Source organism: Astyanax mexicanus, unplaced genomic scaffold, assembly GCF_023375975.1.
Source record: "Astyanax mexicanus isolate ESR-SI-001 unplaced genomic scaffold, AstMex3_surface scaffold_32, whole genome shotgun sequence".
Classification (NCBI taxonomy): Eukaryota; Metazoa; Chordata; class Actinopteri; order Characiformes; family Acestrorhamphidae; genus Astyanax; species Astyanax mexicanus.
The window spans coordinates 4,772,157-4,787,669 of NW_026040042.1; the positions used below are offsets into that span (position 1 = coordinate 4,772,157).

Here is a 15,513-nt window from a genome sequence, read left to right on the forward strand (position 1 = left end):
CTTTTGTTGAACGGAGGGAAGGCTCTCTATGAGATTATGGAGCATGTGCATTTGATTGTATTCAGCCACAATATAAATGATAGCGAGCTGAAGACGCTGCATAGAGTTGGATTGGAAATAGATTTGAAATAATAAAATAAATTTGGATACAGACGTTATGTGTGTTGTTAAAGAATAAATAAAAAAAAATAGGAATGACTTGTATTTTAGGAATATTCCACATTGAGGAGCGCATGGCACAGCTTGATTTAGGGCATGTCAGTGTGTCTTTGCTATCGTAACGTCATGAAAAGTACACCTTGCACGGCTTGATATGCACAAAAGACATGTACTAATTCAAAGACGTAATTAATCATGGGTGTGTTTTGGGCGCAACATGAAATAAACTAATCAACAATCGACTCTTGGTCATTTGCCATTACCTTTAAGAGTCAGGTGAGTCAGGTGAACTCTGACTCTGGACTGACGTGCTCATTCACGCTGTTAAGGTGCCAAGGTAGCAATGAACATCTGACTGTTGACATCGGTCTAGGTTGTTTTCAGTCAGTGGAGCACCTATGTTTTTGTGTTTTCTGTTGCCAAGATATATATAGCAATACACTCGAAATTTACCTGAACACACCTAATTTCCAGACCACCACACCCATCAGTGTAGATACTGTATATTCAGAAGCTCTGCTGCTATTTAAACGAGGAAGGCGGAAGGCGTGAAAATAGACTGTTGAAGGGGTGTAAGATAGCAATGAGCATTGCGACGTGCCTTGCGCAGGAGTAAGATAGAGCCTTAAATAAGTAATAACAAATAACAAGTAATAACAAATAATTACAATAATTAAATTTCTTTGACAAGCAAGATATACAAAATAAATTTAGACTATTTAATTGATGCTATGGTTGAAAAAAAATAGGAAAAAATGGGAATCCTTACCAAGTATAACAATACACATTTTTACCAATCACAGATTGCTGTTACACCATGTTACTGCCTCTAGTTAAAATACAAAGTACAACTACTGAGATATTAACAGATGAAGATGCCTCAATTAGACATTAAATCAATTATTCCAGTATAAAAGCTCTCAATCCAATCATGGGAATAAGAATCATGGGAATTCAGCACATCAGCATAATTCACCCACAATAACAGGACAATGGTAATGACTGCAAATCATAATCAATGAGAAAAATCAAATCAACATGAGGACCAATTACCCATCCTGAAGAACATCATGTATCTTACCTTGCTCCTGGGTTTTCTGATCTGAAGCATTAAAAACATAAAATAAGAGCAGCTGTGAATTTCAGACCCAACCACACTTCCATTTCCCTTTCAGTGTGTTCCTGACCTTAAAACATTAGATATCAAGCATTACATTATGACCAGGTGGTCATATCTTTAACTGATACTGGGTAGAATTTACAGATCTAACTGTTCTTTCTTTTACATTTATTTCTATTTTTTATCCTATTTTCTCCACAATATACACGGCCAATGTCCCAACCCACTCATTAGGACTCCCCCTCTCACTAGTGATGCCTCAATACCAGGCATGTGTAAGGTCAGACTCCGCCTCTTTTTGAACTGCTGCTGATGCAGCATTGCCGAGTAGCATCACAGCGCTAACGCTCGGAGGAAAGCGCAGCGACTCGGTTCTGATACATCAGCTCACAGATGCAGCCTTGTGCTGATCCACATCACCCTAGGAGTGATGAGAGGAAAAAGCACCATCAACTGTACCCACCCAGAGAGAGCAAGGCCAATTGTGCTCTCTCAGGGCTCTGGCAGCAAATGGCAAGCTGAATGACTGGGATTCAAACCAGCATCTCCCAATCATAGTGGCAGCACTTTAGATCACTAGATCCTAATGTTTAATGTGTTTTTTTGCACCTACATAACAAAGAAAATGTAATAGGGCTGCAATGAAACGATTATTTTGCCTATCGATTAATCTGTCAATTATTTGTTTGATTAATTGATTATTAATCAGATAAAAAGGGGGAAAAGCTAAACCATTACTGAAATTACATGTTTTTATATATAAAATAATTAACTCGAAAGTGAGATATAAATTTAATATTTACTACAGCTTGACTTTTAACTGCTGGACAAGCGGCCAAATTTAAGGTGGATTTTAAGGTGGAAGTTAAAACTTTAAAGGGGAAAATGCTACGGCTAACTTGTTTGCTAAACGTGTGTAAGATATAACTTTCCTAAAAATAAGAAACATCTTGTTTAACTACTCTAGCAGCCTTTAGGAACACAGGGCAAAATAAAAAATAGAATTAACTTACTATAAGCTCACCATGGATCTCATTCACCTGTGGATCTAATATGCATCCAGCTTAATGGTGCAACTGTACTTATGGGTATAATAACAGTCCTAAACTTAGATTTTAATCAATATAATCGATTAGTTGCAGTCCTGTAAAAACACCAGTAACTGCTAATAAGTGTAATAACAGTATCTCAGTGATGGTGTGAGTGAGAGTAAGACGGGTCAGGTGGTCAGTAGGTCAGTGGGACCCTCAGCTTCACTTAATTTGATTTAAAGATCTACAGCTGGACTCTGGCCAGGTTAGATCAGTGTGTGTGTGTGTGTGAGTGTGTGTGTGTGTGTGTTTCTTACCCAGGTATTTGGCTCTCTCCTCTCTCCGCTGTTTAGCCAGCTTCTGTCTCTGCTCTGAATTTACCCCATCTGCAAACACACACCCCAGAAACACCATATTACACCATATAGACACACAATACACACTACTGCACATCACACACACACTACTGTACCCACCACTGTACATTCAGCTTCAGCCTCAGACATTATATACAACTATACTCTATAACTATCTCAATCTGCCTCATCTACCTCACTCTGTCTCTACCTCGCTCGGCCTCTCTTTACCATGTTCTACCCATAGACTGTGTATAGCTGGACAGAGCATCGTCTCTCAAAAGTGAAGCCCCCACAGGTCGGGCGCCCCCTGCTGTTGGGTTGCAGAAAGCTGTGTAACCCCACCCATCCCCATAGGTTTCAATGGCAAAACAGACAACTTTCAATCACGTTTTTTTCCAATATACTGTAATTCTACCTCCATTATTTAAATGCAGCAGCTAGTGGAACCTCTGCTTATATTGTCAAATTTATATATCCCCACAGAATTCGTTTTTAAAACGTTATTCAGCTCTATTCAAAAAGGTGTGGTTATTGTAAAAGGGCTGGGTTACACCTATAGCCGGGGTGGGACCAATGACTGTATGGGTGGGATCGTAGACTGTGTATAGCTCTGTGGAGGCAGCCATCAGCCCTCAGGGGCGGGGTTATTTAAATGAGTAGGCTGTCTCTCCACAGTCTTTCTCCCTCCTCTGGTCTCTACTGCGCTCTACAGACTCGGGTATCAGGATCGCCAACATGGAGGAAGATTTTTGCTTCATTTTCATTAAGTTAATGGAAACGCCGACACGACGTCCGTCTTTTTTACAGTCTCTGGTTCTACCTTACTCTACCTCATTCAATCTTACCCTGTCTCACTCTACCTCGCTCTACCCTGATCTACCTTACTCTGCCTCTTTGTACGTTTAAGTTGTATGTCCGGCTGCATTTTGGCTCCAGTGGAAACAATAAATGGTAACAGAGTGACCGACAAGACACAAACCATATATAAATATTGTAAGAAAATTGTGCCGTACACTTCAGTGGCTAATACAAGCTCAATGCAAAAACACTGTCCCAACTGAGCGTGTCTTTATAACTGCAGGAGACATAGTTACTTCCCAAAGGTCTCAACAGCTTTCAGAAAATGTAGACATGCTGATATTCTTGAAAAAGAACATGACTGTATCATAGACAGTTGTAATAATCCCTTAGCTCTGTACTGTATTTAAAAATCATGCTCCGTCTCTGTTTGCACTTCAACCATAGTCTTAATATGACTGGATGTGGTTTGCACGTATTGATTGCACTATACAAGTTCTATACTATATTGTAACGAAACGGGGGTGCACACGTGGAAGCAGAGGAGACGGGAGGCGGACTTACATGCGGGTAAGAACAAAGGATTTAATAAATAACAAATAAACAAATAAACAAACAGGGGAATAACGAATATAAATATGTACATAAACAAACAAACAGGGAGTAACGATAAACAGATAATAACGAAACAGGGCTAGGGATATATACAGGGAAAAATACGTGAATATGTACAAAACAAAGAAATAACGTGACTTTGAAATAAACGTAAATAATATACAAAATAAACAATGAAACAAACAGGAAATAAACGTGACTAGAAATAACGTGAATGACAATAAACAAGAGCGAGTAAATAAGAAACGTGGAGAAAGCAATAACGTGACGTGACAGACAACGGGGGAAGGTGCAAAGACCGACGGATAAACAGGGACTAAAGTGTACTATATATAGGAACATGAAACACTGAACACCTGGGGAAGGGGCGGAGCTACAAATTAGACACACGTGATGGAAAACTACTGGAGAAACACACTAGGAAATGGGGAAAAAACAGGGAAACATAGCGAGGACGTGACATATATATGCTATATACAGCGTATATAAAGTTAATTATTTTTTTTTTTATTATTTCTGTTTTTTATAGACTCAATTTGTGAGAGAAACCAGTCAGTTGATTTTGCGTTAAACGATTTTGTCAAGTAAAACCCTATTTTTTTTTTTTTTTTTTTTACATTTTCTTTAAAATATTTTTAAAAATTCCAGTCTTGTCTCGAACCCCGTATTGTGTCCTGTCTCGTCTTGTGAGATGACCCCTGCATTATAACTCACTCACTCTACCTCAAGCAACTGCATTTTAGCTTGCGCTGGTTCTGTTTAAAGGTTTACTTTAAAATGATCTACCTCATTCTACCTCGCTCTGCCTCTACCTTGCTTTAAGTCAATCTGCCTCACTCTACCTCGCTCTACCTCACTTCAGCTCGCTCTAAAATGTTGCGACTTCACTCTACCTCGATCTACGCTGATCTACCTTACTCTACTTCACTTCAGCTCGCTCTTAATGTTGTAAATTCACTCTAGCTCAATCTACCCTGATCTACCTCACTCTGCCTCATTTTACCTCCAGTCTCGTTATGTCATGTGAGCAGAGTCTGCAGCATGAGGAGGTAATGCAGTTTAAGTTTGCTGTTATTCACAATCTCTCTCTCTCTTTTTCTCTCTCTCTCTCTTTCTCTTTACTCAGCAGTGTGGTGAGGGCATGTGTGTGTATTGATTAGGTGTAGATCGATGAGGAAGATGAAGGAGTGGAGGAGAGATGGAGTGGTTCTTGATGAGAGTTCAGCTCAGTGAGAGTTTTTTAATCAGTGAAAGTGTTTTTCAGTAAAAGACGGATTTCTTTCCGATATCACACCACTTATCTGAACTGCTGACACACACTAACACACTGACTCACATCCTTACACAGGAGAAACACACACTGACACATTGTGATTGATCAGAGACACAACCTCAACCTACTGCTTCCACAAACCATCACTGATTGGTGGAAACTTCACACTAGACCTCGAGCAGTTTGGACTGTGTGTCTCTCCACTCTTCCTCCAGACTCTGATCCCTTGATTTACTTTAAATGAAATGTAAAATGTACTGATGATCAGTGATGGTTTGGAGAGACATGCTGATCATCTGCTGGTGTTGATCCACTGTGTTTTATTATCAAGTCTAAAGTCAGTGCAGATTTGTTTTCCCACAAAATCTTACAGCACTTCTCTCTGCTACTTATAGAGATGTGGATTTAATTTTTCAGCAGGACTTGGCACACTGCTCACACTGCCAAAAGTACTGATTGGTCTTATATAATATTGTAATTTTCTGAGACACTGATTTTTGGGTTTTCTATGACTGTAAGCCAAAATCATCAACAATAAAATAAATAAAAACTTAAAATAGATCACTCTGTGTTTAATACAACTATATGATATATAAGTTTCACATTTTCAACTGAATTACTGAAATAAAGTAACTTTTCAATGATATTCATATTTTTGAGATGCAGTAGTAATATGTTTAGACTGATTTAGACTGTGTGAGTGTGTGTGTGTGTGAGTGTGTGTGTGTGTGTGTGTGTCTCAGAGCAGATCTTACAGTGGTGGAACAGATCTGGCGGAGCATTAAAGGGGCCTGTTGCCATGGCAACTGTGCCAGAAGACTTGGCTGAACCTGGAAGACTCGAGACGGGCAGGACTGTTCTAGAACAATCGTTCACACACACACACACACACACGCACGCACGCACGCACACACGCACGCACGCACACACACACACACTCTGCTGAGTCCGTTCCTCCTTGATGACCACGGCCGTCTGTCTTCCCGAACTCCACAAATGATGACTTGGCTTCCTGCCACAACCATCTGGGGGGGGGGGGGGGGGCTGAAGCAGCACTGGGGTTGCAGTGGTACCTCAGGTGGTGGCTTGAGGGTGTTAGGGGACTGCAAGTATGGTCCACATGGTTTCTGAGGTGTTAGTTAGTGACTGCAGTGATGTACGAGGGATGCTAGATAAACACAAAGGTAGTCCAAGTGGTTTCTGAGGTGTTCATAGGTGGCTGTAATGGTATGTCAACTGGTTGTATGGAGGCAGGGAAGCCTCTAAGCGCTTAAGCTAGGTGGTTTCTGAGGTGTTGCCTGGTGGCTGCAGTGGTTTCTCTAGTGGTTGTTTGGAGGTTCTTAGCCAACTGCCAAAGTAACCAAGGTGGTTTCTGAGATGCTGCATGGTGGATGCAATGGTTTCCCTGACAGTTGCTTGACGGTTGCTAGGTAATGGTTTCTAAAGTGTTGCTTGGTGATTGCCAAAGTAGCCCAGATGTTTTTCAGGTGTTGATAGGTGATTGCAAATGTAGTCCAGGTGGTTTCTGAGGTGTTCATAGGTGGCTGTAATGGTATGTCAACTGGTTGTATGGAGGCAGGGAAGCCTCTAAGCGCTTAAGCTAGGTGGCCTCTGATGTGATGCCTTGTGGCTGCAGTGGTTTCTCTAGTGGTTGTTTGGAGGTTCTTAGCCAACTGCCAAAGTAACCAAGGTGGTTTTTAGATATTGCATGGTGGATACAATGGTATCTCTGATAGTTGCTTGACGGTTGCTAGGTAATGGTTTCTAAAGTGTTGCTTGTTGATTGTCAAAGTAGCCCAGATGTTTTTCAGGTGTTAATAGGTGATTGAAAATGTAGTCCAAGACGTTCCTGAGGTGTTCATAGGTGGCTGTAATGGTATGTAAACTGGTTGTATGGAGACAGGGAAGCCAGGTGGTCTCTGAGGTGTTGCTTGATGAACAAGGCCTTAAATAAATTATAATTTTTAAGGTGGCAACAACTGATTTGCATATCATAAATCACACAGCAATCAGAGAGAGAGGGATATTAACATGAAGTACAATCCTATAATAAAGTAATTGGGTTGCTGCAGTACCTTTCTTGGCCTGAGGGGTGGTGCTGCCTGCAGGCGTGGTGGGCGTGGTGTCGAGTTTACTGGGCGTTTCTATTTTGGAGGGAGGGTCAGTGATCAGGGAGGAGTCGGTGATGGTGGTGTCGTCTGCTCTGAGGAGCTCTGAGTCCGGCCCATTCTTCTCCAGCCAGGGAGAGGACTCTACCGGAGAGAGAGAGAGAGAGACAGAGAGAGAGAGAGAGTGAGAGGGAGAGGGAGAGAGAGATGTAAGCCGTACGTCAGAAAAGAACAAACACAACGATAGTGATCTACAGACACGCGATTCATCTTCAGAGCTGATTACTCCTGCAGCAGAACAGCAGAGGAAGGGTATAATCACACCCTCTCACCTGTTCTGTAAAATTTACACAACAGTTTGGAAAAAATGTTATAGGCATATATAAGTATAAAGTAAAAATATAGGTTTTTAATATCTGCAATTTCTAGTGCAAGGCGTGTCCTGATGCTCATTGCTATCTTACACCCCACCAACAGTCTTATTTTCATGCATTGCGCCTGTGTGTCGTTTTAACTGACTTTGGTGGATTGCTATTTTATCGGAGCAGCTACCTGGATGTGTCCAATGCTTCTCAGAAGAGGAATTAACAACAAAGTTACAAAAATTGTATTTAGTGTTCTGTTTAGTTTTAATGTAACAGCTGGGTTTGTGCACGGCTTCCGCCAAAAATAAAGGAGTGCAAGGCATTTTGCGATGCTCATTGCTATCTTACACCCCCCAAAAATGTCTATTTTCACGTCTTCCGTCTGTGTGTCATTTAAATATTTTCTGAGTTTAAATTTTAGACAAATGTATAATTATTAAGCTGTGATTAAAAGTAATAGAGTTTAGATACTGACTAATTTAATCTTTGGGGTCATTTTATATTTCCCCATTGTCTGTTCACCAAAAAAATATTGGCATAATTAGTGCGTCTCCTATTTAATGACTTTTCCTAATTTAATACGGATGTACATTAATATATATTAATATATATATATATATATATATATATATATATATAGCAACAGTGCTTCTAAATATATCTACACTGATAGGTGTAGTGATCTGAAAGTCAGGTGTATTCAGGTAAATTTCAGGTGTTTTGCTATCTCTATCTTGGCAACAGAAAACACAGGTGCTCCACCGACTGAAAAAAACCTAGGCAGGCGTCCACAGTCAGACGTTCATTGCTATCTCGGCAACATGCAGCAGTGCGCAAACCCAACCTTTACATCAACAATAAACAGAATACTAAATAAAATAACATTGCTGTTCCCGTAAATGAGCTGCTGGTGCACCTTCACAGCGTGAACAAGCAGGTCAGTTTCCTCTGCACAGTTAAAATAGCAATCCGCCAAAGTCAGAGCAAACCTGGCTCCTAAAGGGAAACAATGAGCAAGCCACGCACTGATTTGTTGGTTTATTTACTTTTCCTGTCGTTACAATAGCAAAGACACACTGACACACCCTAAATGAAGCTGTACAGTCGACAGATCGTCTACTGATCGTCTACTGCTCAGACGTTAGCACAGAACCGCTAGCACGTTTCCCCTCATTACTGACACTCCGCAGCTCCTGGAGCTCATTAGCGTAGCACTCCAACCCAGTTAGCGCATCATTAGCATTCCCATTCACACTCCACTCTCTCACACACACACCAGCCACACTACAGCTAAAGTGTTAGCATCAAAGGATGCTAGCGCAGTGTTGTGATTCCCGAAGGCTTCAGTTCAAACACTTCGCCGGTTCTGCAGAACTGAGACTGAACCCCTCAGCTGGGACTGGAGCTGGGATTTACAGCACTGGGCAGACTGGAACTGGGTTAACCACCAGTGGTGCAGCTGGGATGTCTGGGATGACTGGTTTCCACACTGCTGTAGAGTCAGCACTCTCTCAGAAACAAAGAAAACCACACCACTACTGCAATGCATTACACACACATGCTAAAATATCGTCATGGAACAGCAGTATGCAAACTGAAATTATCCACAGCATCAACCATGCATCATGCGGCATGATTTAGGGCTTGTCAGTGTGACTTTGCTATCATATCGACGGGAAAAGTACATCACGCACATCTAGAAATGCGCAAATGGCATTTACTAACTAATTCCATAAATAAACCGATCAAGAGTGTCTCTTGCTCATCATTCCCTTAAAGAACCAGGTGAGCTCTGACTTTGGCAGATTGCTATTTTAACAGTGCAGCTACCTGGATGTGTCCAACATTTCTCAGCAGAGTAAATATTTATCTATATATATTAGGAAAAAGTTAAATAGGAGGAACACTAATTCTTTCATTAAAAGGAGAATGGGGCAAACTGAAGTAAAAAAAAGTAAAAAGTAAAAAATATATATATATTTTTAGAAATATACATTTGTATAAAAGTATAAAAATGTTACATTCAGACAGGCACTGCACTAGACACTAGCAGATGACATTCAGAAATGCAGTGCCACCTCATCAGTGCTATTTTAGTCATAAATTAATCTGATCAGTGCTATTTTAGTTTAAAATCCACGTCAAGTGATAGATTTACCTCAGCACTATTATTTTAATTATACATTTTTCCTAAAGCAGTGCTATTTTATTTATAGGTTTACTTCAGTGGTGCTACTTTAATCATACATTTACATAATCAGTTCTATTTTAGACAATAATCTACTTCAGCAGTCATAGGTTTACCTTAGCGCTACTGTTTTAGTTATACATGTTTCACAGCAGTGCTATTTTAATCATATGTTTACCTTAGTGGTGCTATTTTAGTCATACATTTTACATCTTCAATGTTATTTCAGTCAAAAACCTAACTCAACAGTGCTATTTTAGTTCAAAATCTACCTCAACAGTCATAGGTTTAACTCATCACTACTATTTTAGTCATATATTTTTCTCAGCAGTGCTATTTTAATCATAGGTTTACCTCAGTAGTGCTATTTACCTAAGCAATACTTTTTTCAAGATAAAAAGAGTTCATATAAAAACTGCATTAGTTAAAACCACATTTTAATCAATATAAATTTGTATAAAAGTATAAAAATGTTACTCTCAGACTGGCAATGATACTAACACTAGCAGATGGCATTCAGAACTAAGGTGCCCCCAACACCCACCCCCCACCACCGAAACCAAAACTGCATCCACGACAATAAGGGGGCATGAGATTTCAGACTGTATCTGTTTCCCAACTTTTTCCACGTTTTCTGGCCAGCAGCGGTTTGACTTTTACACTGAGAGCTGTGTGTGTGTGTGTGAGAAGTGTGTGTGTGTGTGTGTGTATAAGGGGTGTACAGTTTCTGGGTAATAGCATTGAGTAAGTGGAGGTATTTATTGCAGTAGTCAGTCAGTGTGATGCTCTTGTGTAAACCACAGTGTTTCCACTGGGTTTATGGAGCTGGGCTGTAACTGGGCTCCAGCGGGAGGGAATACGCCTCAGTTGGGTAATTAACTGGTTAGCGGTTAGCATTAGCCTTGAGACTCTGATTCAGTTTCAGAGCTCGGTGATTAATATTCTGCTGAGGAAGCTGATTTGATTCTCTGTGAGTCATTTTCTAAAGTCACTGTGTTGGTTAACTCTTTATCGTTAAAAAAATGGAGAAGGTAAGAGCATTTTTACACCAAAACCATATAGCAACAGTGCTATTTTAGTCACAAATTTACCTAAACAGTGCTATTTTAGTGTATATTTACCTACACATTGTGATTTTAGTAACATATTTCCCTCAGCAGTGCTTTTTTAGTCATAAATTTACCTAAACAGTGGTATTTTAGTCAAAAATCTAACTAATCAGTGCTATTTTAGTCAGCAGCCAGCACTTGATTTCAATCAAACATTTACATCAGCAGTGCAATTTGTATCATACATTTACACAAGAAGTGCTACTTTTGTACAAATGTACCTTATCAGTGCTATTTTAGTCATATATACGTGCTATTTTAGTAAACAATGTGCCTCAACAGGGTTATTTTAATTAGAACTTTACCTAAATGGTTCTATTTTAGTCATAAATTCACCTCAGCAGTGCTATTTTTGTCAAAAATCTAATCCATCAAAGCTCATAGGTTTAACTTAGCACTACTATTTTAGTAATACATTTTTCTTAGCAGGACTCCTTTAATCATATTTGTACCTCAGTAGTGGTATTTTAGTCAAAAATCTACCTCAACAGTCATTGGTTTACCTCAGCACTACTATTGCAGCCATACACTTTTCTCAGCAGTGCTATTTTAATCACAGATTTACCTCAGTACTGCTATTTTAGTAATGAATTTGCCTCATCAGTGCTATTTTAGTAAAAATCTACCTCATTAGTGCTGTGTTAGTCATAAGTTTACCTAAGCAATACTACTTGCTACTCAAGTCACATATGAGTCGCAAACCTAATAAAATGCCATCAAAAAAGGTGTTCTTATTTCTTTTCTGGATGATTCAGATATTCACAAAAATGACAGGGATTTGAGTCAGGCTATCATCACACATTAAACAACATGAAGAAGAAAAAGAAGCGATGTTGTGTGGTGTTGTGTTCTGTGATGTGCAGGAGCATTACGCAGCAGTGTGGGTATAACAGATTATGGTGCTGGTGATTCTGTATCTACTGTAACTGTAGATTAACCCTCATTTATAAACAGTAATAAAAGGAATTTGTTACACTCATTCTGCTGCAGGAGTCAAATATTCAGCACCCAAACATTCAGTGAAAGCCTCTTGACCTCTGACCTCTGAGAGGTCCTCAGCGGGTCAGCCTGAGCCCAAACATCCTGTTTTTGCTGAGGATCAGACCGTGCTCCTCACATTCAGACACTTACGACTGTGTGTTTGATACTGCAGCTGCTGTCTGATCAGCACAGAGAAGAAAAACACTGACTCAGATCTCACACTGTTAACCTACAGCAGAGCAGCTGCTCACACACACACACACACACACACACCTCCCAGCCTACTGACCCTAAAATCCTCAAGTTTCATTACTTCATGTAGCTTCAGATTAGATCAATAACAGTAGTGCAGTAGTGTGTAGAGAGACTTATAGAACACAGAGTTTACATGACTGAGCAGCTCCATCCAAACCTCACATCACCAAACACAGCAAATCAGACCAGCTGGTATTATTATAGGTACTATAGTGTATATATTCAGTATTTAAAAATCTTAAATATTTTTACGTATATATAACATATATCCCAATTAGGCCTGGACAATATTTCGATATCGGTATTTATCGCGATAAGAAATGTTTCAATAACGGTGATTTCATTTTTGTGATTTATCGATATGTATTATTTACAGACGGGCGTTTTTAAGCGGCGTCAGTTCACTGCAGCCCTGAACATAGCCGGGCTACGTCAGTGCGTGATGACGCAATCATACAGGCACGTAGCCAGCTAGGCTAGGCTAGGCTAGGCTAGGCTAGGCTAGGCTAGACCTGGGTCGCCTACTCTCCGCTGCGCACCTAAAACCTCCCGCGATGAAGCGTAACCGAGCGGATCTCGGCTGCGCTCCTCACCGCACCTGAAACCAACCCGCGATGAAGCGAAAACGACCCTAACAGAGCGGATCTCCTCTCCGCACCTAAAATCTCCCGCGATGAAACGAAACCGACCCTAACCGAGCGGATCTCCGCTCCGCTCTGCACCTAAAACCTCCCGCGATGAAGCGTAACCGAGCGGATCTCGGCTGCGCTCCTCACCGCACCTGAAACCAACCCGCGATGAAACGAAACCGACCCTAACCGAGCGGATCTCCGCTCCGCTCTGCACCTAAAACCTCCCGCGATGAAACAAAACCGACCCTGACCCGCTCGTTTTCATCGCAGGACATTTTAGATGAAGATTGAGCGGATAGTTGAGGGAGGCAGGTCTAATTCAGTGGTTCGGCTTTCAAAGGTTTGATAAACTTCAGACTTCAGCTTGCTCCAAATTGTTCTGGAGAGTGAAGCCGACCAGCAACAGTAATACATCCGTTCCTCCACCTCAAGCAGATTCACTACACACAATATCTTCCTTATTCTGGCTAAAACACTTTTGTAGTTTATGTTGTATCTAAGTTATTTATAGTTTATATAGGTTTGTTTATTTGACAGGGATATCATGTTCCCTTTATATATATGAAGGCTTTTTGTATTCCCTATCCTGGTTGAAGCACTTTTGTTTTGATCTGTTAAATATGTTTACAAAAGAATAAGTAATGTAAAGTTATGCATATAGGTTATAGGTTTATGTTTGACAGGGATGTCATGTTTTTATTTTGCTACATGCAAATAAAAGTGAGCATTGATTTATTCTGATATTTTTTTATTTATAAAGTATTATACAGTTTTTTGTGAGAGGAGGCTTTAAAGACTTCAATTTAAAAATTTCAGACAGTAGTGTACAGATTTCCATTGCAGGGAGTCCTAGCAGTTTTTCTGAGGCCTTCAAAGTATTTATATCGATATCGAAATTATATCGTATCGACCGAAATTAAGGAATATAACGTGATATAAATTTTTGCCATATCGTCCAGCACTAATAAAGCAGAGTTAACCACACTGGAAGCAGGAGGTGGTGCAAGTGGGCAGTTACTAAGACCCAATCCCGTTTCACCACTTAGTCCTGCACCCGTTTTGAGTGTTCACGTCTAGAGGCAAGGTGTCCTGATACTTGTCTCCCTGTCTGTCTGACTGTCTGTCTGACTTTATGTCTCTCTGATTGTCTATTTGTTTGCCGGACTGACAGTCTGATTTTTTGTCTGTCTCACAATCTGTCTGATTGTCTGTCTGACTATCTGACTAACTGTCTGACTGACAGTCTGTCTGATTACCTGTCTGACTGTCTGATTGTTTTACTAATTGTCTGGCCACTGGTCTTCTGTCTGTCTACCTGTCTTTCACTTTGTGTGACTGTCTGTCTGAAATCTGACCTATCTATTTGTGTGCTAGGTTGATTAAACTGTCTTTCTGACTGTCTATCTGATTTTATGTTTGACTGACATGTCTCACTGAAATATCCTCTAGGTGAGTGTGTGTGTCTAGGTAGCTATCTGTCCGACTGCTTGCCTGTCTGCCTCACTGACTGTATGTTCGTCTGTCTGTCTCTAAGTCTGTTTTTCTGTCTGTATGTATTTCAGAACATCTGCATCACTGGAAGGTTAATCTGTATGTATGTCCAACTGTCTATCCAACTGTGTATCTGTCTGTCTGGCTGTCAGTCTCTCTGACTGTTGATCTGACTGTTTGTGGGACTGTCTTGACTGTTTGTCTGTCCACCTGTCTGTCTGACTATGTGACTTTCTGGTTTTGACTATCTGTGTTTGACTGTTTGTCTGGCTGTCTGTCAATCTTTCTGTCTGACTGCCTTGTAACTCTGTCTGTCTCTCTGTCATGTGTACCTGTCTGTCTCTTTACTTGTCTGTGAGTGTGTGTGGTGAGTGCAGGATGGGTATTGTGGTCTGTGGTGATAAAGCTCATCACAACAGTAAACCCTGATCAGAGATCTGAACACAGGAATCGCCGCCTGTATATCTGCACTGCGTAGCAACAGCAGCGACTTTACGACCGAACCGCATAGCAACGGCAGCTCGGCCGAGCGAGAGAGAGAGCGAGTGAAGAGGGGAGGGGGATGAGCAGACGTGTTGAGGTGGATCATCTGATCTCTATCAGGAACCATCAGCGTTCCGGGGAACGTCACAGCACAGGGTGACGCGTCGCCAGCGCCGGAGTTCAGGCCTGGATTCAGTCTGAGAGAGAGAGACAGGCGCGGACTGCGTGTCTGTCATAACAATGAGGAACAGCCAGACCCTCCATCAACACGAGAACCAGCAGCTGTTCACTGTTCCTACATATCCATTCCAACCAATCAGGCAGTGGCACTAGATATACTAGAGCATTGAAAAGTTACTTTATTTCAGTAATTCAGTTAAAAATGTGAAACTGATATATTATAAAGATGTATTAAACACAGAGGGATCTATTTTAAGTGTTTACAACCAATGAAAATTCCAAAAATAATGTCTCAAAAAATTTGAATATTATATATGACCAATTGGTACTTTTGGCAGTGTGCCAAATCCTGCTGGAAAATGAAAT

The 15,513-nt window shown here is 40.6% G+C and overlaps 2 protein-coding genes across 5 annotated transcripts in view; one reads left to right on the top strand and one right to left on the bottom strand.

Annotated features, from left to right (window-relative positions):
- The window catches only part of LOC125789910 (protein eva-1 homolog B-like), a 361,643-nt gene that overhangs the window by 104,037 nt on the left and 242,093 nt on the right, over positions 1 to 15,513 (top strand). The window lies entirely within an intron of this gene.
- LOC103029316 (MAP7 domain-containing protein 1-like) overlaps positions 1 to 15,513 on the bottom strand; it is a 78,566-nt gene that overhangs the window by 31,140 nt on the left and 31,913 nt on the right. For 2 of the 4 annotated variants that reach the window (XM_022666476.2, XM_049472996.1), the window contains exons 2-4: positions 7,431 to 7,607; positions 2,628 to 2,696; positions 1,241 to 1,261 (exon numbers count right to left, since the gene is read on the bottom strand). In XM_022666476.2, coding sequence (XP_022522197.2) covers positions 1,241 to 1,261; positions 2,628 to 2,696; positions 7,431 to 7,607 — 267 coding nt within the window. The remainder of the gene's footprint in view (positions 1 to 1,240; positions 1,262 to 2,627; positions 2,697 to 7,430; positions 7,608 to 15,513) is intronic. The other 2 variants (XM_049472997.1, XM_049472995.1) reach the window with 1 other exon arrangement.